Here is a 24,376-nt window from a genome sequence, read left to right on the forward strand (position 1 = left end):
GGTGCACTCACAGGGCACGGACCCGAAGGTCACCCCACGGCGGGGCTGGCAGGGCTGTACCCATCCCCGGCTCCAGGCAGCGGCTGTTTTGTTTCCCCAGCGCCGTGACAGCGGCCAGAGGTGGCTCTTTCCTGGCTGGCGGCGTTCGCAGCGCCCTGGGTGCGGGGCTGACCACTCCCCCTCCCTTTGAATAGCAGCCCTGCCTCGAACACTATGGTATTTCCATCCTCCCCGGCTCCAGCGCGGAGAGCACCAGGTAGCTGGGAGGAGAGCGGACACAAGTGTGGGAAGCCGTGGAGGATATCGAGCTTTTCCCCGGGTCCTTCAGCTGAACCGTAAGTGGTGAGGGGAGAGGCTCTTTGAACTCTGTCGGGGGCTGGAGGTACCTGTGGACATTTTCAGGACACCTCAGATTTGGTTTGTGGTGATTTACTTTTCCTCTCTCAATTTCCAGTTTCCCCCAGTAACTGATTTTTGTATTTGCTACTGCAGGACCTTCTGTAAATATCTCAGATGATGACTCCCTTTAAAAATGTGTGCGTATATGTATATATATGGTACTTAAATTTTATATGGAGATTTAGGAGAATATTATTATTTTCCTCATAGAGGTGGAAGGCTATGCACTGGCATTAGTACAGTGAATTAAATTTGCAGTTCCTTTGCTGTTCTACATTGTAATTTGGTTTTGGTGTAATTTGGTTTGGTTTTGCTGTGAGGGAGGGAAGCTCCTAAGTGCCCAGGGTGAGACAGACAGACCTGAGGCTGATTCCTGCTTTGCAGGGATGATTGGAAGGATTTGCTATGACCCCTCCAGGGGTTTTCCATGGTGATGCCATCCCCTAAGGGCCCAGAGTCCCACAGGTGTCAGCATTTGCCTCAGGGGAAGCTGGAGTGTGACAACTGCAGGGATGTGCTGCCATTCCTTGGGAAGAGCAGAATCCTGCCCCCGGCCCAGGCAGTGGGAATTGTGAGTCCCTGAGGAGCCCAGCAAGGCCTTCCCCTTCCCGTTAGTCTGTAAATCACTGCTGTGCATGTGGCCACTCTCTCTCTCGGTGTTAGAGGCACCGCCAGCTTCCCCAGCTGCGCTGCCAGCTGCCACCCCTGGGGCTGCGGGCTGCGGGCTGGGGCCGGGCCGGGGCCGAGCTGGGCCGGGTTGGGGCTGGACTGAGGCCGGGGCCGGGCTGGGCCGGGATGCCTTCCTGCTGTAGCCCCTTCCTGCTGCAGCCCGGTCCTGCCTCAGCCCGGTCTTGCTGGAACCCATTCCCGCCTCAGCCCCGTCCTGCCTCAACCCATTCCTGCCTCAGCCCATTCCTGCTTCAGCCCGGTCCCGCCTCAGCCCCGTCCTGCCTCAACCCGTTCCTGCCTCAGCCCGTTCCTGCCTCAGCCCGGTCCCGCCTCAGCCCATTCCTACCTCAGCCCCGTCCTGCCTCAGCCCCGTCCTGCCTCAACCCGTTCCTGCTTCAGCCCGTTCCCGCCTCAGCCCATTCCTGCCTCAGCCCGTTCCTGACCTCAGCCCGTTCCTGCCTCAGCCCGTTCCTGCCTCAGCCCGTTCCTGCCTCAGCCCGGTCCTGCCTCAGCCCGGTCCTGCCTCAGCCCGGTCCTGCCTCAGCCCGGTCCTGCTGCCCCGTGCTCTGCTGTGTGTGCAACTTTCCCCTGCCTGCCATGTAAATAATGTTCTGATTTTTTGGGCATTTTCTGCTTGCCCAGGGTTGGGGATGCGTGGAAGCCCGAGGTGTTTTTTGTACCCCAGCACTGGGATGTGTGTGTGTGTCCCCTTGTCCTCAGGTTCACCACAGAGCTTGGAAGGAGGGGACTGTGTGCCCCTCCAGATCACAAACCTCTTTCCCAAGCTGAGGCACAAAGAAACAGAAGGTAACCCCACGTTCCCCAGTGGTCTGAGGCCCTGTGGAAGAGCAGGGTTTGGTGGGAATTTCGGAGCAGGCTGGGGGAGGCTGCTCCAGGTGCCCTGCTGGAGGTGCCACAGTGATCCTGGGGGACTCCCAGCTGAGCCCAAGGCCCTGTGCCAGGGAGAGGCTGGGCTCTGTGAGATGGGCCAGGTGTGAGAGGGCAGGGATCCCTCTCTGAACAGTGGGACACTGATCCCCTTCATTCCCCTTGTGCTCTGCCCCAGCTGAGGGCCTGGCCCGTGGCATTGGGTGAGTCTACTGCTTCATGGAGGCAAATTCGTGAGTGAAACAACAGCTGACCTAATTAACCCTCCCTTCACATCCTCCTGCAGTTGCCAGTGGCCGCTGTGAGCCGGGGCAGAGCAGGTTGATTTAATGGCAGCAGCTCTGGCATCCCACCTAAACCCTCTCCTGCCTGACCCGTGCTGTCAGCTCGCTGTGCATCTGCTGGGGCTGCTGATGGGGACATTATTGTAGCTTGATTAGCAGCTGAGTAATCGATGGATGAGCAGAGAGCAGGAGAAACGTAGAGAAAAAGCAGTTTACTCTGAGCACAGAGAGTCAGGGCTTTGTGGGCCAAACTTTAACCCCCCTGGCGCTGTCCCACGGCTGCTGTCACCCATCCCAGGCAGAGCCTGTCCAGCCAAACGGGAGGGCTCTAGAGGTGCCCTCGTATCTGACAGGCCCCGAGGGAGGGAGGAGCCCCGGGAGCAGCGGGGCAGCTGGGGATGCGGTGCCAGGGATGCGGTGCCAGGGATGCGGTGCCAGGGATGCACTGCCAAGGATGCGGTGCCAGGGATGCACTGCCGAGGATGCGGTGCCGAGGATGCGGTGCCAGGGATGCGGTGCCAGGGATGCGGTGCCAGGGATGCGGTGCCGGGGATGCGCTGCCAGGAATGCACTGCCGAGGATGCGGTGCCGAGGATGCGGTGCCAGGGATGCGCTGCCGGGCGGCCCCTGCCCCGTCCTTTCCAGAGGCCGAGCCCCGGCAAGCAGCACCCGGCCAGCAGCCCGGGGCTCACAGCACCTGGGCAGTGGCCTCGGCGTCGCCCCCTCACTTTCCCCGGGTGACCTTGTCCCGGCCCTTCAGCCTCCCGGGGTGTTTCCAGCGGCTGCAGCAGGGCCATTGCAGCAGGGCCATTGCAGCAGGGCCATTGCTGCTCTATTGTTCACCGCAGCACTCCTGCTGCCCCGCCCGCTTGCCCCGCAGGAAACCGAGTGCGAACACTCCAAAGTTATAAAATCATAAGAAAGGTGGGATTTAGTGCGGCCAATCTGTTCAAACCACGGCTGTAAGTGTAGAAAGTGCTCTCCTGCCCGCTGCTGTCCTTAAGGATGCTCCTTTTGTGCTAGGCGGGGGCTGATGAATGGGAGGTGGTTTCTAAGATGCCAACAGATCAACAAGCCCTCCTTCCCCTAGGAATGGGCTGGCAGGCGGCCTGGAAAGTGCCCGCAACGCAAGGGTTAAAGGCTGGCGGAAGGATGTCATTTCCAGCGGCTCTTTGCTCCACTCCCTCAAAGATGATAAATTATTGCTGGATGCAAAAATGAAGTGGTTATCACTGAGCAGCTCTGGGTCAGCCAGGCAGCCCGGGGAGGGTGGGGGTGTGGCAGGGGCTGCTGCAGGTTCTTAAAGCCTTGATTCGCCTTCTTCAAGCCAGAAATATTTTGGTGGGGCTGCTGATGCTGCCCCATCCTCCTGGCTTTTCATCAGACCCCACGGAAAAGGAATTTTCTTGGTTTATTGGGATGGAGGACAGAACTCGAGACATGTTTGGTGGCTGTCCCAGGTGTGCCACCCTGCAGTGACACCTTCCCTGCTGCCCAGCTGGGCTGAGGGATGTGGGACAGAGCTGTGTGGTGCTGCAGCTCAGAAACTGGGGAACAGGCTGAGCCTCAGGACTTTGCAGCAGAGCCACAGATGGAGCATTAAACTGGGAAACAGGGATGGGACTTCACTCTGCCACTGGGACATCACTGTGGCATCGCTCCACTTCCCTCTGCCCATCCTTAAGCAAGCATAAAGCTGAACAACAAACAACAAACATGAAAATACTGTCAAGTGTCTTCATATATCCAACAGGCAAAGCTCACTTTATTCTATTCATTTTTAATTCCTTCCCAACTTCTGCAAGGGGTTATGTGTTAATCATGAGCACAAATAGCTTTTCCCTTTTTAAACCAAGCTCGGTAATTGACTTAAAATTAAAAAAAAAACCCAACCTTGTAAAAGAGGAGGGATGGATGTTGAAATGAAATTAAAATTTTAATTTAGTTTAGAAATGACCCAAGAGTGTAATAGCTTTGGCTGGTACTTGATCAAGTCCCAAAATAAATGCTGTTTCCCCTACACGTTTTCACAATAGGACAGGAATAAAAAGAGCAAACAATGAGGCTGAAGTCAAGCTGTTAAATCATTAAGGATTTTACCAAATGGTTCAGATTCCCCTCTATTTACTAGCAGCTCTCAGCAAGCTGTGGCTCTGGATTATCTTGATGCAAATCTGCAGTGATTTCCTCAGTATCAGCCAAATTACCTGCCCGGAGAGCTCCAGCCTGGAACAGAGCTCAGCTGAGCTCCCTGACAGCATCCAGGGGAGGAGAGGAACTCTTTGGGCTCTTATTAGAGGAAGCTGAAGAGAAGCAAAATATCGCTCAGCCATCAGGGAAACTTGCTGACAGTGAGAGATGTTTTGGGCTGTGAAGTAGTTTCCTCTGGGAAGTGGTGGAAGTTCTGTTAAAATTAGCCTGGACAAAGCAGAGCAGAGCTCTCTCTGTGCTGTCCCTGCCTCCTTTTCCAGAGCACAATTATTCCATGCCCAGGATCTGCTCACCTGCCTTTTCCAGCAGGGTGTGTCACCTACTGGGTGCCATTCCTGCCCTCCATAGTGTGGGCTTGGAATGGTCCTTTTTGAGTTCCTTCTCCAGGAATTCCATGATTCTAGATCCTTTTCCCAGCCTCCAGCCTGTGTTTCTCTGCCCTTTAACCATTGTCACCCACAAAACCTGCATCAGGTTGGGGAACTGGTTTAATTTGTGTTTAACCAGAACTTCTCTTGAACCCACAGAGATGGGGATGCAAATTGTTGCTGAGTTTTGTGTTGTGCTCCTGCCCCTCTCTTGTGCTTTTTAACAGCTCAGTTTGGAGGGGAAGAGAAACCAGAAAGCAAACTGGCTCTGAATGTCTTGGAGCTGCTGTCTAGAAATGCTAATTCACCTTTTGCGGGGAGCTGCTGGGGCTGCTTTGCAGCTCTGCTTGAATCCTGTTGCTGTTCCTTGCTGCACGAAGCCTGTCCTGGGTGTCAGGATGGCTTTGGTGCTGCTGAGCTCAGGCACACCCACGGCCTCGAGCAGCAGCGTGCGGTGCCTTGCTGGAAGGTTCAGCCTGAGAAAGATGCAAAGGAGAGCAGCGAGGCGTGAAGCACTCTCGAGAGCTGCTGTGAGTGAGCTGCCTCCTCCAAAAGGGGAGAAAACCCCAAAGCAAGCCCAGCTGCTGCTGCACGAGCTGCAGAGCAGAGAGCAGGGGTTGGACTGCTCTGTGCCTGCTCCGTGACTGCTCCTGGGGCTGACAGCCCTCACCCTCGCACACGTGGCTGTCACTGTGGCAGCTGAACAACCCCGACTCTCTCTGCCTGTTCCACCCTGTCTGTCCTGCTTTGTTTGGCAGCATCAGCCTTTGCTTTAGGGCAAGGCCAGCCCGTGTTTACCTGAGATGGTTTCCATGTGCTGAAGATCGGGGTCAGGGGTGTGATGGGCTGGGATGGAGCACCTTGCCCTGCGTTAGGGGATGCCCTTCATGCCAGGGATGCTCCCCCCTGGAAGTGCTCAAGGCCGGGTCGATCAGGGCTTAAAGCACCCTGGTCTCGTGGAAGAGAGAACTTTTCCAGCCTAAACTCGTCTCTGCCCACGGCACGGGATGAGCTTTAAGGTCCCTTGGAACCCAAACGTTCTGTGCTCAGCCAGGCTGCAGCAAAGGGCTGCACACACTTTGTCTGGCCCAGCTGCAGCTGCCCCAGCTGCAGGAGATTGAAGCCAAGGCGTTTTAACGCCTCGTTAGGGCGGGCTGGCAGGGCGTGCACAGATGCTGAGATTAGTTAAGGCTTCTCAGCCACACTAACTCGCACTCGGTGTGGTTTTGGGTACAGCACAAAGAGAAACAGGTTGGTTGTTCTTCCACCACGCAGGGGTAGTTTTCAGTCTTGTGAATTAAAAAAAAGAGAAGTTTGAAAAAAATATTCTGCTGGTGTTCGAGGCAGAGTTAGTAATAACCAGCAGGAAATGATGATGATAATTTAATACTGTGCACATGCAGGTGTTTTGTGTTGGGCCATTACTCACAGGGCACGGGGGAGATGCTCTGGGGGTCCCTGTTTGCTGAGGTGCTGAGTGAGAGCCAAAGCAGCTCTGCCCTGCCCTGGGGGTGGAGAACTGCAGAGAGCTCCGGCAGCAGCAAAGCCCCTGGGCAAGGACCAGAGGGAAGGCTGGGAGAGGGTCCCAGGGCCTCCAGGAGATGTTCAGGGGTCCAGGGTGGGAGTGGAGGCCGGGGGTGATGTGGGTGTGCTGGTTCTGCTGAGAAGAGCTGAGCACAAAATATGTGGAGTGCAAGTCTGATGAGGGAGCTGGGAAAGGGGCTCAGCTGAGGAAAAGGAGGCTTGGGGGGCCCTCTTTAAAACAAGCCTGGATGTGGCACTGTGTGCCAGGGTTTAGTTGAGGTGTTGGGGCTGGGCTGGACTTGATGATCTTGAAGGTCCCTTCCCACCCAGGGATTCTGTGAATTCTGGCTCTGCACAATTCCCTGTAAGGAGAGGGCATCCATGGGGAGTTCCCTGTTCTCCCAGGAAACAAGTGGCAGGAGTAAAGGAAACAGCCTCAGGTAGCACCAGGGGAGGTTTAGGTTGGATATCAGGAGCACTTCTTCACTCAAAGGTTTGCCAGGCACTGGTACAGCTGCCCAGGGCATGGTGCAGTCCCCTTCCCTGGAAGTGTTCCAAAAGTGTAAAGTGGCACTTGGGGTAGCCTGGCAGTGCCAGGTTAAGGGTTGGACTGGATGGTTCTGGGATTTTGCTGGAAGATAACTCAGCCAGGTGTTTGCAGCTGCAGTGGCCACAGCCCAGGCTCTGCAGGAGTGCAGAGGGGTCCCCAGCAGCCAGGGCTGTGTCCTCAGGGAGCTTAGAGCAGCTCCTCTGCACCACCAGGCTGGGAACAGCCATTCCCACGGCTCCAGGGCCCATCCTGCCCGAGCCAGCCCTGCCCAGCCCAGGCTATTCCCCTTCCCTCTGTCCTCCAGCACCTTGGAGTCACATCCCCAAAACACAGACCTTGCCTTGGCCCTGTGTTCCCATTGGCATTGCAAGGAGAGAGGGAGAAACCCCACAGCTCTGCTAACAGAGCCACAGTGCAGCTCCTCCACCCCAGCCACACAAATGGCTTCAGGGATGATTAAAAATCCAGCTAATGAGCAGCTCTGGCAGGAGGACTTGCTCAGGAGAGTGAATCCCGAGTGAGGAATGCCATGTGGGACTGCAAGGCAGAGATTCAGCCAGGGAAACCTAAGCAAAACCAGAGGATGTGTCCTGAAAGCAGCAAATTCTTTGTGAGGCAGACAGAGCCTGACAAAGCTTTCACAGGAAAGGTGTTGATCTCAACAAACTGCCTTTTTTTTTTTTTTTTCCTCTGAAAAGAAAAACATTGGCAACAATTTCCCACCAATTCTCCAGCAAAGGAAATATGATCTCATCTTCTTCCCTCAGAGCAGCTCCCTCAACTTGCAGGTGATCATTCATTAATTCATTCCCCATTGTCAGGCTCTCCCCTGGTCCCACTCCTGCATCTGGGTGCTGCATTGTTGACACGACCCCTCTAATCACAATGTTTCCTATTATTCCAGGTATTTTTCCTCTTAACTTTTCCAGCCTAAACTCATTAAGGTGACAGTGCTCCAAGCTTTATACAGCTGTGGAAAGCATGGATTTAGCTGGTGCTGTCAGTTTGTATGGCATGGACTCTAATGCCCCTCTCTGTTCCTGCAGGCACCTCCAAGATGATGAGTTATTATATGGACACAGCCATCAGCAGTGCAGCTCCTTATGCTTTGGCTTGGCCTGGAATGATGGTAAGGAACAGACAGGGCAAGGGAATGACCTTGCACTGAATGAGGGTGGCCACAGATGAGATTTTTGTAGGGAATTCACCCCTGTGAGGGTGGGCAGCCCTGGCACAGGGTGCCCAGAGCAGCTGAGGCTGCCCCTGGATCCCTGGTAGTGCCAAGGCCAGGCTGGATGGGGCTTGGAGCCACCTGAGATAGTGGAAGGTGTCCCTGACCATGGCAGGGGGTGGAGTGAGACAGTCTTTAAAGTCCCTTCCCACCCAAACCTTTCCATGCCTCTATCAAAAACAGGAATTGGGCCTGGTTTCCTCCCCCAGCAGTTTTCTCTCAGGTTGCTGTGATTTCTCCAGCCCTGGCCCAGCTCAGTGCTATCTCCTGAGGATCCAAGGTTTGAGGTAGTTCAGGGCAGCCCTGAATTCCAAGTGTTTACCCAAGAGCTCCTCTGACCCTCTGGAGGCTGCAAAGCTCCCCTGGAAATGGGATCCTGGGTGGGATTTCCTGTGCTGGTGTTGGGAGGAGTGTCAGGGGAAGCTTTGTCCTGCTGCCTCCTTCACCTGGGACCAGTGGGACCAGCCCAGAGCAGGGCAGTGACTGGGAAAGGCTCCCGTGGTTTTCTGGAGTTTTGGGACCACTCTGGTGCTCCCTGTCCCGAGCCAGCTCTGGTCTGTTTGCAGCTGATGGGGGGTTGTGTGTAATAAAGGTTGGAGTGTCATCCTGGGACAGGTTGAGCAGGGATTTGAGCCTTTTTTAGGAAAATCAGATCCATATTTAGGGAAATCTGATCTATATTTCAATAAATCAGAGAAAAATATTCAGAGAAATCAGATCTTACTTAGAGAAATGGCATTTCTAACCATTTGTCCAAAGAACTGCTGAGCATGAGAGGTCAGATAAGCTCTGGGCTGACACCTCAGGCTGCACAGAACTGGTGCTAAAACCCAACATCTTCCCCAAACTGGGAAGAAAAGCCCATCCTGAGCCATGGAATATTCCCAAGGCAGCTTCACAGCTTTCCTTTAAATGGTTCCGAGCAAGCATTTGGCTTTTAAATATTGATTTGCCATCAAGGAAATCCATTCCCCCACAGGGAAATGGTAACAATGATAAAAAATTCAAACATCCTGCATTTATTTATAGGTATGTGCATGGTATTGTCCTCTTCTAGGGAGACAAACATTTAAATGCAATGTATTTATTGTGTGGTATATATGTATATGTGTGTGTGTTCATGGTAAATATATATAAAATATACACACAGATGCACATAATAAATGTGGTGTGTACATATATATACATAAATATATATGTATAAAATAGGTGTGTATGAAGTAAAAGGAAAATTAAATCCTGGGATCATTTATTAAAGCTTTGTTCCCAATCTAAACAAATCCATGTTTTTAAATACCTCTATATCTATGTATAGTAAATGTATTTTCTTTATAAAGTATAAATTTAGCTTCATATACAATAAAAATAAATGTGCAATTTATATAGAGTTATAAGCTAGGATTACATAGGTGTGGGTGTATAAATTCTTATGTCACCTATATAATCAGAACATCTATAATGTATTGTGTGTTAACACATAATAATATGTTTATTATGCAATGTTTGGGTAATGACACATTATGTTATATAAATTATAGATGCATCTGTACATTTCATATGAGGTGTATAACTCATATATCCATGTGTGCATACCACATGTATAAACATCTCTGTGGACACACCAATAAAACCAACATAAACAACCCAAATATAAAGAAAATAATCCCAAATAATATCCCTATAAATAGGAAGAGGAACATAAATATGAGAGCTGGGACCAGGCTCCCCCTCAGTGCCTGGGCAGGGCTGTTGTTCTTCACTCCCTGGTGACTCCCCACAGTTTGGAGGGTTTTGGGGCCTCCTGCTGCCTCAAAGTGACATTCCCAGTTATGGGGAGTGGAACAAAGACCTGCCACAGAGGGTGTCCCCATGGGAGACCCCAAGCTGCAATCTTGCCAAGCTCAGCCTCACTCTGACCTTCACTTTTCTCCTCATCTTGGTTTAAAAAAAACCCCTTTTTGTCCCAACACCCCTGAGCCAGCTGAGCTGGGATCTGCCAGAGCAGGACCCGCTGCCTGATCCTGGGGCAGCCCCACTGCCCCCCTCACATTTTGGGGTCCCCCTCCCGTGACAGTTCCCTGTGCTCCTTCCAGAAACAGGGAGTGCCCGTTCCCTGCGAGGATCCCTGGGTGACCTGTGCCTTCCAGGCCTCCTGCTGCCAGCCCCGGCCCTGCTGCCCGCTCTGGGACGAGCCCGCCACGCAGGAGGTGCCCACCGGGCTGGAGCACTACGGCACGGGTAGGACACAGGATGGCACGGGTGGGACACGGCAGTGGCACGGGTGGGACAGGGAGGGGCACAGGCAGGGCATGGGATGGCATGGGTGGGACATTTGTGGTGGCATGGGTAGGACATGGGAATGGAAGTGGTATGACATTTATGGTGGCCAGGGTAGGACATGGGGATGGCACTGGTAGGACACGGCAATGGCTCGGGTAGGACATGGAGATGGCATGAGTAGGATACTCATGGAGTGGCACGGATAAAACACAGGGTAGCACTGGTAGGACATTTGTGATGTCCTGGATAGGACATGGAGTGTCATGGGTAGGACATTTGTGGTGGCACAGGTAGGACACGGCATTGGCATGGGCGGGACACAGGGTGACGTTGGACACAGGAGTGGCATAGGTAGGACATGGGTAGGACATGGAGTGTCTCAAGTAGGACATGGCAGTGGCACTGGTAGGACATGGGTAGGACATGAGGGTGGCGTGGCTAGGACATTTGTGGTGGCACACGTAGGACATGGTGGTGGCATGAGTAGGATACAGGGTGGCACAAGTAGGACATTTGTGGTGGCATGGGTAGGACATGGGGTGGCATGAGTAGGACATTTGTGGTGGCACAAGTTGGACACAGAGTGGCACGAGTAAGACATGGGGGTGGCATGGGTAGGACACGGCGGTGGCATGGGTGGGACAGAGGGTGACATGAGTAGGACATGGGAGTGGCATGGGTAGAACATTTGTGGTGGCATGGGTATGATATTTGTGGTGGCACAAGTAGGATATTTGTGGTGGCATGGGTAGGACACAAGGGTGGCACCTTCCCTGTGCTGGGGGGCTCGGAGCAGCCTCAGCAGGAAAAAGAAGCCCAAATCCCTGCCAGGCTCTGTTGTTTTGTCCCCCCCAAGTGTCATTCCAGATTTGCTTTCTGCTTTAAGGTTTGAGTCCTGCCATCATTTATTGGGGTTTTTGCCCTTAGTGCCACCCCCAAGCACAGCACCACCGGGTTGGCACCTGGCTTGATGGTGTCAAAGGGCTCCCTTAGTGAGGATTGTCCCAGAAAGCAGAAAAACCCCTTAAATATGGGAGATTTGTATCTATTGTCCACCTATTGAAGTGATGCTGAAGGGTGGGAGCTTCCTTCTTCCCTGTCATGGTGTGGGAGTGCTCCTCCCCCATTTCAGCTGGTTTTTTACTGGTTTTTGGAATGTTGGAGTTCTGTGTGCACCTCCCTTGCATGTGGGGCAGCAGCCCTGCTTGCTGCTCCTGGGGTCTCTGGGAGGATCCCGTGGGCAGGGTGCACCTGCCTGGCTGCACCCTCTGCACTTCTCCTGCCATCTGCAGGACTGGTGTCATGGCTCCTGCTTAGTGGCTTTGCAAAGTGGCATCCATGGAGGCTTGCAAGGAAACAGGGATTCCAAAATTCCCACTCCACTCTGCTGGCATTTTAGGGTCTCTTGTAACTCAATGCTTTGCACTGGCACAGGGTGCCCAGAGCAGCTGGGGCTGCCCCAGCCCTGGAGGTGTCCAAGGCTGGGACACTTGGAGCAACCTGGGATAGTGGAAGGCGTTACTGCCCATGGCACTGGGTGGGCTTTAAGGTCTATTCCAACCCAGTTCTGGGAGTTTTTGATTTCTTGGGAGGTTGGTGATCACCAGAGCTGGAGAGGAGAGGCCACACTGGGCCATGAGCTTAAGGAGCTCCCTGCCAGGGCCTAGGGAATGGGTTCATGCCTTCCCTGCCAGGGCCTAGGGAATTCTTTTCCTGCCAGGGCCCAGAGAATGTGTTCATGCTTTCCCTGCCAGGGCCCAGGGAATGCCTTCCCTGCCTGATGTCTCCTGCTACACTCTGTAGTTTGGAAGTTGTTAGAAAAGCTCCAGGATCTGATTCTTGCCCCAGCAGATGAATTTTCATGCTGAGCTTGTACTTTGGGCTGCTTCTTGTGGTGTGGAATGAGATGAGCTTTAAGGTGCCGTGCAAGCCAGCCCAGGCTGGGACTCCAGGACTCCTGGAGGAGCATCTGGCAGGGCAGATGTTCTCTGGCCTGGGCTGGGTGAGGAGGGAGCAGCCCAGAGCTCAGGTACCCCCAGCACAGCCCAGCCACAGAACCAAGAGAAAGAGCTCAAGTTGCACAAGGTGACCTTTCCAAGGGCCAAGATGAAGTTTATGTTTCCCCTCAGTCCCACAGAAGCCTGTCCTGAAGCACTTAAACCCCGTGTAAGCTCCCCTGGCCATGTGCTGCTCTCCTGTGAGCGTTCCTGCTCCTTGGTGGTGCTCTCTGGCCCCTGGGGAGGGCAAGCCCTGATGTTCAGAGACTCTCTGCAGCTGAGAGTTCAGCAGAACAGTGACTGCTGGGTCAAATGTACAGTTTGAAATCTGTCCTTGGCAAATGCTCAGGCATTTGGTTCTTTTTTTTTTTGGTGAGCACTTGAGTGTGAGCAGAAGGTGGACACAGAGAGCTGTGCCTGTGGCTGGAGCAAAGCCCCTCTGCTATTCCCAGGCATCCTTATTCCAGCTATTTGCTCAACTCCTGTGAGTGACCTCTCTCAGCATGATGTCAGCTCTGCTCTGATGAAATCTGCCCTGGCAGCATTTGGATTTGCTCAAACATTTTGCAAATCTGTGCCCGGAAAGTTTTTTTAGGGTTTTTTTCCCAACCCTCTCCTGTTTTCTGTGAAAGTGCTCTCTCCAGGGACCAACATATCTGCAGCTCAGATCTTCCTTACTCCACCATGGCTCTGTGAACTTTCTTGTTGCAGAGGCTGGAGCCTGCCTCAAACATTAGTGAAGCCAGGGAAAGAAATCCAAGCTGTTGCTGTCTTCCACAGGTTTTGATCCACAGCTTTTGGAGAGTTGGGATGAGCAGGACAGGCCCCTGGGTGTCTTTCAATACCTAAGAATTTTCAGTTCTTGCTGTTGCAATGCAAGGTGCTCTTTCTCTGATTTGTTTTTTCATGTTGCTGGTTCTTCAGTCTAGAGCAGTTTCTAATTTTAAATGAGAGGAAACTCTTATTTGTATATGGGGCCAGGAACAGCCTTTCATTTCTCCTTTGTGTCTCAGCTGCACATGAAAACCATTTGTCATCTATTCTTCTGCTGCACCAGAGGCTATTTTGGTTTTCATGGTCTTGATGTTGGTGAAAGAAACAAGTCAACAAGGAAAATGCAAGTGTGAATATATCCTCCTGCAATAGAAACCCACAACATTTCTAAGAGTTTGAGGGCTGCTTGCGTTTAGGGAAGATGCTTTGCCTTTGAAGCTTGAGCAAGTTTATTTACACTGTGCTTGAAGCTGGTAAGATTATTCTGTGATATGGATAAAGGAAAGCCTGATGTGGATTTAGCTCTTAGATAAAGCGCGAAGGGGTGGAGTTTTTTGTCCTGAAAGGCCAACATTTGAAAATGGACTGCAGTCAGTTTTATTTGTCAGCTTGTACCACAATGTGTGGTGCACATGTTGGGAGTGTCAGTGCCCAGGGATGACCACAGGAGGCAAAGGCCCAGCCCAGAGGTGACAGAACAAGACATCCAGAGGGGAGCTGCTGGCTGCTCTGCTGGGCTGGGGTAACTGGTCACAGGTTTAGGAGTTTTTCTCAAATAATTCTGCTTTAAGATTTAGCTCTTATTGTTTTAAGTGTGTCTTTATTAAAACAATCAACTATTTATTACCTGTACCACAATGAAGAACAATCAACAGTGGCTAGCATGCCACAACAATTCCAAGAACAAGAATGGTCTGAGCCCCCAGTGCAGCACATGGATTCTGACATCAAGCCAAAGTCCTGCAGGTGTTTTCTTAGCCTGGAGAAGAGCAGACTCTGGGCAAATTGTTAGAGCAGCCCTCCAGTATCTGAAGGCAGCCTGCCAGGAGGAGGAAGATGAGCTACACAAGGACATGCAGCTCTGCTCCTTGGCATCAGGTCTGTAAAGGCACCCTGACTGCTCCATCTGCCACCCAGCTGCAGGTGCTGCCCAAAGTGCTGCTGAAAGGTTTCTGAAAGCCACACTTAGCACCTTATGGTGAACTCATAAGGGAATAGGATCCTAACAATCCTCCCTGGGAATATTTTTTTGGATTATACAACATTGGGTGTAAAATTGGAGTGGAAGAAAATATTTGCTAGTGGAATTATCAAAGTATTGTGGGGCTCTGATCAACCTGAACAACCTGATCTAGGGGTAGCATCCTGCCTGTGGTGCAAGGGTTGGAATGAGATGATCTTTTAGGTCCCTTCCTGCCCAAACCACTCTGGGATTCTGTGATTCCATGGCAATTTCAGCACAGACTCAGGGCTGGCTGTGCTGCCTTTAGGAGCCAAGGCCACTTTAACAGCCCCTTCCACCCAGAGTGGGTTTGTTTTCCTTACTGATAGGGGAGATAAAACTGTTGTTAATGGCAAGTGAGGGATGGAACCACTCTGACTCCAGCGGAAGAGCTTTCTACAGCTGCTGTGCTGAATTAGCATCCTTGGACTGAAGGTATTCCCAGCTTTTTGGATACTCCTGAAGGAGCTGGGGGAGTGTTCCTGGCTTCACTAAGAAATGGATCACAGAATCCCAGAATGGCTAGGGTTGGAAGGAACCTTCAGGATCATCTCATCCCAAAGGTGGCAGGACCACCTTCCACCAGAGCAGGCTGCTCTAAGCCATGTCCAGGCTGCCCTTGAACTATCTCAGGGATCTTTTGGAGAGCAAAAAGCAGAGCTGGTGCTTCATGGGCATCAACTCCTCACAGCCTGGGCTGCCCTGGTGTGGAGCTGCTTCGGCCAGGAGAGCCAAGGCCCTGCAGCTGCAGAAACACCTCAGTGTGCTCTGTGCCCACACCAAGCAGGGCTGGACCCTGTGATCCTCCTGCCAGCCCGGCTCCCAGCCCAGCCAGGGCCACGGGCCGGGGTCCCACGGGGCCACCCACATCCGTGGCCAAGCCTCCCTGCTTTTCCCCACGTGTCCCCTCTTTTGCCTGCCCTTCTCCCGGTGGAGAACCCGCAGGAAAACGTTTTCTGTGAGCGCTTTCTGGGCCGGCTTCCAGGCCCACGCTCGGAGGAAGGGGGCTTGGGGAGGAGGAGGAGGAGAAGGGGGGAAGGTAAAGCTGACCAGGCTCAGCCCGATGGCTTCTCCAGCTGCAGAGCATTTTCTGAGCAAAGCTTTTTTTTTTTCTAAATCTGCCTTTTTTTTTTTTTCATGTCCTTTTATCCTATTTTTAACTGTGGCCTCCTTCCTTTTCTCAGCCTCCTCCAACACTTCCCCCTCCCCTGTGCTGCACTGCCTCCCCCGCACACTCTCGCTGAGATGAATGGGAGCCTTCTCACAGGGCACGCACAGCTGCTGCTCCTGCCTGCAGGACAGCCAGGCCTTCCCTGGGCCAGCCAGGCCTTCCCTGGGCCAGCCACTCCTTCCCTGGGCCAGCCAGGCTCACTCCTCAGCCAGCCAGGCTCACCCCCAGGCCAGCCAGGCCTTCCCTGGGCCAGCCAGGATCACCCTGAGTCAGTCAGGCTCATCCCTGGGCCAGCCAGGCTCTCCTCACCCTCTTTAGCTAACAGAACAGGCAAAGGAGGATGTGCAGGAAGGTGAAGGGCAGCAGGATGGGGGGAAATCAGGGTGAGTCCCACAGGGAGGGATGCACTGGATGGGAAATCATTGCATGGCTCAGAGAAAGCCCTGCACAAACTCCTGCCCTTCCCAACCTGCTGAGCATTCCCTGACCCTCAGCTCTGCCAGGCCCAGGGGCTGAGCGAGGCTCAGGGCTCTGGTGTCACCTCTGGCCGCTGAGGTGACACAGCCTCTCTGGCTCTGGGGCTGTTTAGGGCCTGGCTGGAATGGGGGTTTTTGGGGTTTTTCACTTTTCCCTTGTGGATCTTTGGGTATTCCATGGGCTCCAGCTGAAGGCCAGTCCCAGCTGCTGGGGAACTTGATAGGTTGGACTTTATAATTTTAGCAGTCTCTTCCAACCTCATGATTCTGTGATTCTGTGACACTCTGGGCTGCTGAAGGACACACATCATTTTCTCTGTTAGGGGCACTTCCCAATATGTTGGTGGAGAGAGGAGATCCCTCCATGCCTTGGGAATGGGTTGCAGGGCTGTGGATGCCTGTGGGATGCCTGTGGTGTGTGTGACTCTGCTGGGAGGCACGAGCAGCCCCTGCTCTGCTCTCAGGTCGGTGGGAGCTGGAGTGCCTGGCTCCTGTGAATCCTGTTGTTTCCCTGGTGGGCAAAACACTCCCAGGGGTTCCTGTTGTTGAAAATGGGACCAGACTCCTGGTACTAGAGTGATTTCAGCATTTATTATAAGAAAAAGAAAGGCCTGAAGCAGGGGCCCCAGGCTGAGCAGGAACGTTCCTGTCAAGGATGGAGCAGCGCTGGGGCTGCTCAGCAGCAATGGTCATGATCCCTGTACAGATTCAGTGGGTCAGGAGCCCCTTTTTATCCTGTTTTATGTCCCTCTGGATTGGTTTCTCTTTGGATCCTTCCTTTGTATTAAGGTTTTAGGCCTTGATTGGCCATTACAGTTCTGTCCAGGCTGGCTCGTGGTGCACTTTGCTGAGGTGTGTTATGGTACCTTGAGTACCTGATTTCCTATAACTACCCTTTAACCCCTTTTACAATATAACAACCAAACTAACAGTACACGCTTAACAATGATCAACTATTTTACAACAGTCTCTAACCTATTTTTAACAGTGTGACACTCAGTGATGCTGGGACCTGCTGCAGAGGATTATTTGCACTGAGGCGACAGAATGACAAAAATCCAGGCTTTCAGTTTTACATTTGTTTCCTGCCTGACTCTGGAAAATTCCCTGTGCTGCCTGTCCAAGACAAAACCCCAGGGAGCTCCCTGTGCCTTGGTCATCAGCAGAGAATGAGCTCAGAGCTCTTTTCCCACTTGAGCTGCAGAGTCAGCTGGGGATGAGGGATTGTGCTCAGCCCTGGGATGAGGCTGGGGCAAAGCTGGAGTGTTGGTTTTGGGAGAAGCCTGGAGATTTGTTGGGATTCTCGGGTTTAACAGGGGATGGGAGCTCAGCAAGAGGCAGAACTCAAGTTTGGGAGCTGCAAAAATGAGCAACAGCACGGAGAACTCCAGTGTGCCTTGGGGAAGGGACAATGGGATGTCCAGGAGGAAGGGATCTGAGCCACAGCCTGGCCAGGGTTTCTGGGATGCTGTGAGGCTGCCTGCAGAACAGTCTCATTTTGGGGTGCCCTTGGAGCAGGACTGACTCCTCTTTAGGGATGGAGTGAGCTGGATGTACCTGCTGGGTTTTCCAGGGGAGGAAACCATCCTGCAGCACCAAACACTTCAGACAGAGTACACAATGCACAACTGGGGGGGGGGGAGGGGGTGTGTGTGTGTGTGGTGTTTGAGCTTTCCCAAGAAAATTCCTCAGAACTGTGACCTGTGGGGACACTGGGCAGCAGAGCACCCTCTCCAGAGGGTTTGGTTGCCTGTGGCCAGCCCTGGTGGCAGCACTTAGGGGGGCTTTGCTGGGCTGCTGAGGAGCAGGGAGGGTAGAGAAGCGAGGAGAGATATTTGGAACAGCTTTCCCAGAGAAGTGGTGGAATTCCTGTCCCTTGAAATGTTCCAAAAATGTGTAAATGTGGCACTGGGGGACACCACATGTCCACCACAGTTTAGTGGTGGGCCTCAGGGTTTCTCCAGCCTTTAGGATTGTCTGATTGTGTTTTCTCCCTGGATAGACAATGGGATGCCAGGAGAGCAGAGCAGGGCAGACAGAGGGGCTCTGAGGAGTGGGGAATCCAGGACCCTGCAAACAGCCTGATCCCTTCAGCTGCTGGCAGCTCGGAGCACCTCTCTCCCTCCAGATGTTCCTCGTGTTTATGGCTGCTGCAGAGAGCCTGAACTCTCTCATTAATGCATTTCTCTCTCTCTCTTCCTCACATCGAAGCCAGAAGTCTCAGCTCCGAGGCTGCAGCTGGGAAGGAGCTGGGGTGAGGGGTGGGAAGGGGAGGGAGGTGTGCGCCAGCCTCGCGGCCCATTCACTCCCCCTGCGCCTCCTCCCCCCAGCCCTCCCAAAATACACATGCCCCGCAAAAAGAAAAACACTGGCAGATTTTTTATTTCAGAAAGTAAACACTTAGGCCATGGGGGTCTGGAGGTTATGGGAAAAGAGGAAACCATTGGGCTAATCAGGCCGGGACACACTTCCCCTGCTGAAATAAAGCAGAAATCGCTGCCTCACAGGGCGCCGCTGTGGTTAACCCTGGGGCTGCCAGTGCCATGGAAAGTCTTCCCTCAATCCCTGGGATTTGGTGCCTTGTGGTTCACTCTGCTGCTCCTAGTTCTGGGAGCCCCACTCTGCCCACTCATTTTCCCTCAGTCCTGGGATTTTGGGGCTCATGGTTAACCCAGGGGCTGCCAGGGCCATCATGGAAAGTTTTCCCTCAATCCCTGGGATTTGGTGCCTTGTGGTTCACTCTGGGCTAGCAGTGCTGGGAGCTGAACCCTGCCCACTCATTGTCCTCAATCCCTGAGATTTTGGGGCTCATGGTTAACCCAGGGGCTGCCAGTGCTATCCATGGAAAGTTTCCCCTCAATCCCTGGGATTTGGTGCCTTGTGGTTCGCTCTGCTGCTTCCAGTGCTGGGAGCCCAGCTCTGCCCACTCATTTTCTCTCATTCCTGGGATCTGAGGGCTCATGGTTAACCAGGGGCTGCCAGTGCCATCCATGGAGTGTTTTCCATCAATCCCTGGGATTTGGTGCCTTGTGGCTCACTCTGGGAGTGAACTGTGCACTGTGGTTCAGTGCTCGGAGCTGGACCCTGCCCACTCATTTTTCCATCAATCCCTGGGATTTTGGGGCTCATGGTTAACCCAGGGGCTGCCAGTGCCACGGAAAGTTTTCCCTCAGTCCCTGAGATCTGGTGCCTTGTGATTCACTCTGCTGCTCCCAGTGCTGGGAGCCCGGATCTGCCCAGTCATTTTCCCTCAATCCCTGGGATTTGGTGCCTTGTGGTTCATTCTGGGCTAGCAGAGCTGGGAACTTCACTTTTCCCACTCGTTTTCCATCAATCCGTGGGGTTTTGGGGGCTCATAGTTTGCCCAGGGGCTGCCAGTGCCACGGAAAGTTTTCCCTCAATCCTAGTTTTGGGGTGGAAGGGGAGTCAGCACTCTACAGCAGCCCTGTGGCCCTTTGGGAATGGGCTGTTGGGAATTTTTAGTAGGAAATGAAGTTTTTTCCCTGGTTTATGAGCCATCCTATAAAATTTCATCATTTTTCTTGCCTGAGAACTCTGCCTGTCGGCTGCAAACCTCTGCAGAGAGGAAATCTCTCTCTGCTTGGATCAGCGGGATTTGGGCAATTTCTGCAGAGCTTTGAAAGGTTTTCAGAAAGCTCCATTTTCCCATCCCTGCCAGATTTGCAGGAGGTATATAAATGATTAAACCATGGATTCTTTGGTCACAAACCTTCCATGGGGGGATCCCTCTTGCTCTCTTTTACTCCATGAAGAGCACATGGAATGTGGGATTGGTCAGGAGATGGGAGACCCTGGGTGCTCCCACAGCACAAGGAATGGTCTCAGTCCAGGTGAGAGCCCAGGGGCATTTGTACCTAAAGAGATCCCAATTATCCTTCTCAGAGCCTGGCCTTGGATTTCCCAGCTCCTTTCCCATCCTGAGCTGTGCTCTGGGCATGGGCATGGGAATAGGAATGGGGATGGGGATGGGAATGGGAATGGGAATGGGAATGGACATGGGAATGGGGAGCGGAATGGGAATAGGGATGGGATTGGGGATGGGAATGGGGATGGGAATAGCAATGGGTCTCATTCCCAGCTCTCACACCTTTGGCAGCTTGGGAATGGGAATGGGAATAGCAATGGGTGTCACTCCCAGCTTTCACACCTTTTGCAGCTCTGTGTGTTTTGGGAAAGGCTGGCTCACTAAGCAGAGCATTTATAAATGAATATTAGAGACCCGCCATTGCTGGGAGCCAGGTGTGTTCCATCAGACCTTGTCCCAGGGATTGCTGACTCCCTTTGCATCCTGCCAGAACCCAGGGAGACTTTGCACCCAGACCCCTGCTGCCCCCAGGAGCTCAAATCTCACCCCAATGCCCACACTGCCATTCCTGAGGGAATTCCCAGCACCCTGAGCTGTCCCCCAAGCCTTCCCTCTGCCTGAAGTCACCAAGCAGGGCCTGAAAGCAAAAGCCAGCCTGGAACAATCTCTAGCCAAGGGAAAGTGATCTTTCCATCAGAGCTGAGAAGGTTTGCCCTCAGCCCTGGGTGGTGAAAGGTGCCGTCACCGGTTCCTTGAGCCATCAGCTCCCTCTTGCAACATTCCCACCAGGAGGCAAATCCCAGATAGCCGCAGCAGGGGAGCTGCAGACCTGCCGGGTCCCACCCTGCTATCTCAAGAATGCATTTGAACAGGAGCTGTTTCTGCAGCCTCTGGAGGTCGGGGCTTCAGATGGAAATCAGGCTCCAGAGACAGTCCCACGGGGCAAATTTCAGGATTTTTGGAGTTGGTGTTCAGCACAGATAAGCCCTCGAGAGCACAGATACTTTATCTGAGCCTTATCTGAGCTATTTGCATCACTTCAGCCTGAGAAACTGCTGTCAGACGTTTGGGGGAGGGAGGGGGGCAATTAGGATAGTCTTTCGGTTCTTTTAATTGTTATTTCCAAGACACTTCCAGGAGGATGGGACTGTCTTGTGCCCAGCCCAGCTCTGGGAGCTGGTCCAGGCTGGAGAGGGGAAGAGCAGGAGGAAGTGCCAGGCTTAGAGCAGCAAAGAGAGCATTTGGAGGGATATTCCTTGAAAGCCCTGTAAAGGATTGCATCTCTCTGCTCTACTTCTAAAATGAGACAGAAATCAGCCCAAGCTGCTCCTGCTGCCAGCTGGGAATGGAAGTGATTCCTCCTTTTCTGAGCAGAGCCAGGGCTGGGCTTTCCAAAGGAGCTCTCTGCACCTCCTTTTCCAGAGCCTGCTTTGTGCCTGTGATGTTTCTCACCTTACCTGGAGCCTCTGGTGGAAATAAGGGGTCCCTGATCTCTTGTACTTTCCCAGACCCCTCTTCATCCCAACTTTGCAGCAATGAGTGTTGGACTGCAAGGACCCTGCAGTGGAACCTCCTCTCCCCAGAGGGTGGGGGGATCATTCACCCAAACTCCCAGTCCTGGGGACCCTTCCCAGTGTCCATGGTCATGGAAACAGAGAAATGCCTTTCTGCCAGGTCTGTGTGATTCACTCTCCAGAATGGTTTGGGCTGGGGGCCCTTAAAGCTCCTCTTGTGCCCTGCTCAGGGGAAGGCTGCTCCAAGTCCTACCAGCCTGGCTTTTTATGGCAGAAGGGTTCTCAGGGATAATATTTAGGACACCAGACTGATCTTACAGCTGGGGTTTGGAAAACCTTGGCTGTGTCACTTACCAGAAAGTCTTTAGGCATCTAAACCCCACTGCCTCCGCTTGGAGTGAGATCCCCAAATCCCTGCAGCCGCTCCTGTGAGCCCCTGCACAGCAGTTTCTCACGTTGGAGATGCAGATGATTAATTCAGTGCACATTTTATTGCCATATTTAATTCAGTGAGGTCAGGAGAGTGGCTGAGGGTCCCTGGAGAGCGGGGCTGTGCAAGTGCTTCGGATTACACACAAAAAGAGACTCTGAAGTGAGCTCTGGCTGGCCCTGGAGCTCTATGCAGCCTCCCCAGCACGTGCTGGAGTTTCCCAGCCCTCCAGATGGACCTTCCCCCGTGAGATTTGGGATCAATAGGCTTTGGAAAAGCTGCACTGGGTCAGTTTGGCTGTTTGGCCAGAGCTGGAACGTGGTTCCTCTCTGTGCAGCTGGTCCTGGGAGGGATGGGCCCCGTGGAAGCAGGCAGGGATAACGAGGCCCTGGTGTGCTGGGGTGATGGCACCTCTGGGGACAGCCATGGGACACCCCAAAATGCCTTCAAGGAGGGGTGGGAACAGCTTGGCATGGAGGGTGGACTGCATGTGGGCTTACTTCCAGCTTTAGGCTCATGAAAGGAGCTTCTCTGTGCCCTGGGAGCTGCCTTTGGAGACCTCTGATCCCCAAAGGTCAGACAGGGCTTCTCTTTTGATGTTTTTCCTTCCCCTGTGATGCTGCAAGGACAGGTTGGGTTGCAAAGCCGGGATCTCCACAAATCCCTGTCAGGAGGGTGGAGCCCAGTGGGGATTGGTCTTTTCTTAGGGGTGACAAGGGACTGAAAAAGGGAAAACAGCCTGAAGTTGTACCAGAGTTTGGGTTTTAGAAAAAAACAGAAAATAAACTGCTCCACCAAAGGGGAGATTTGATTTCTAAGGAGATCCAGGTCAAACAGTTAAGGAGAACTGTTAAATTCTCCTTAAGTCAGCAGCAGTTCCATTTCAGAAGTCAGGAATGCCTTTCTCCCAGGTCTGTGTGATTCACTCTCCACATCTGAGGTTCAAGTTGGGCCAGGGAGCTCTTGCTTGCTCAAACTGATGTCAGCACTGAGGTAGAAAAGGAAAAAAGGAAGAGATACCCCAAGGGAGCCTGTTCATGGAAAAATTCTAATTTGGTCAGTTCCAGGCATCTTGCAGAAGAGTCTGCACTTGGGAGATTTCAACCCAGTTTTCCAGACTCCAGAGACAGGGCTAATTCTGGAAGGCAGTGATGGAAACAAAGCTGGCATCTCTCCTCCCTGGACCAGCTCCTCACACCACCTCCCCTGGGGTCTCTGTGACATCTCCAGAGGGACCAGACCTGCTCTTGCCCTGCTTTGCATCCAGCCCCTGCCTGACCCCAGGAGAGCAGAGGCCTCGTGTGTCTGGCAGCTCTGGCTGTGTTTCCATGCAGGCAAGGAGCCACTCTGTGCAAGCAGGAGCAGTAATCAGACTGACAGGATAATGAGGCAGCCCAGTAGCTTTGCTTTGCCTCCTCCTTGTGCCGAGTCCCAGGCTGGGTGTCAGCTCAGTCCCCATATCTTGAGAAAAAACCTCTCTTTTTTTTCCTCTTTTCTCCTTCTTGCTGCCAAAACTGACAGATTGTTGGGCGGAAATCATCAATATTTTGTCAAAACCAAATCCAAATATTTCCAGCCAAACCTCAGCATTTTCTGGTGCTGATGCACAAACAAATCTCTGTGGGAAATCCCAGCAGGGAAAGCAGATGGAGCAATGGCTGCAGTGCTCTGCTGTCCTGGCTCTGCTTGGGATGTGTGGCTGAGGGGCTGTGAGGAGCAGGATGGTTGAACCCAGGAGCTAAATTTGGGTTGATCTGTGTTTATTCAGAGCACAGTGGTGTAAACAGCCATAAACGAGCAGCCTGGTCTGGGCAGTTCATCCCACAGAGTCTGGAGTGCAGCAAGCACCGAAATTCCTTCCCTGCTTTCCAGGAGCAGGATGTGCTGCTCAGGGAATGATTTGAGAGCTCTCACCCACCTGCTGCTGCCTGGCTGTGACCACCCTGCCCTTCTCCCCCCACATTTGCCCCTGCATTTAGCACAGCCACACTTCCACAGCCACCCCTCTTCCCAAATCCCTGCTCCAGTGGCTCTGGATCATGGTGGGAGCACTCTCCCGTCCACAGCCACCTGAAGTCAGGGGTTTTGGGGCTCTCCCACGCCTGCCAAGAGCACCTCACCCTCGCTGGCCATCGCTGCTGCTCCTCACTTCATTAGCACCAGGGATGTTTATAAATGGCAGGATAATATTTTTCGTTTCCAGTTTGGGTTTCCAGGGCAGCCACTTTCTGAAGCACTTAGGAAGTTTAGAGAAGACGAGGTTATATAAACGGTTTTCCCCCCCTGGGCCCTTATTAATCAAGTGGCTGTGGAGCCATTCCCAGAGCTTTGGGATGCAGGGCACTGGCTGGGAGAGGGGAGGCAGCTTTTTCTTGGCTCCTGCTCTTTATTTGGGAGTTTGGGATGAATGGAGCTCTCAGAGCTGCCTGTGGGGTTTGAAGCTGCTGGAGGGCTCAGGAGGCTGCCCCTGGGTTATGTTAAACTGGCTTTGGGGCTGGGCACCTGTGTAGCCCCTTCTCTTTTAATGATGTTTTTCCTGGCCCTGTGGATGCATCCCTGTAA

General features: G+C 53.0%; 1 protein-coding gene across 1 annotated transcript in view; it reads left to right on the plus strand.

Moving 5' to 3' along the window:
- The first annotated feature begins 293 nt into the window (after nt 1-293).
- ETS1 (ETS proto-oncogene 1, transcription factor) overlaps nt 294-24,376 on the plus strand; it is an 82,755-nt gene continuing 58,672 nt past the window's right edge. Inside the window, exons 1-3 of the mRNA XM_059488180.1 lie at nt 294-335; nt 7,940-8,022; nt 10,218-10,362. Coding sequence (XP_059344163.1) covers nt 7,951-8,022; nt 10,218-10,362 — 217 coding nt within the window. The 5' untranslated portion in view covers nt 294-335; nt 7,940-7,950. The remainder of the gene's footprint in view (nt 336-7,939; nt 8,023-10,217; nt 10,363-24,376) is intronic.

This window comes from Ammospiza nelsoni, chromosome 24 (assembly GCF_027579445.1).
Source record: "Ammospiza nelsoni isolate bAmmNel1 chromosome 24, bAmmNel1.pri, whole genome shotgun sequence".
In the NCBI taxonomy this organism is placed as follows: Eukaryota; Metazoa; Chordata; class Aves; order Passeriformes; family Passerellidae; genus Ammospiza; species Ammospiza nelsoni.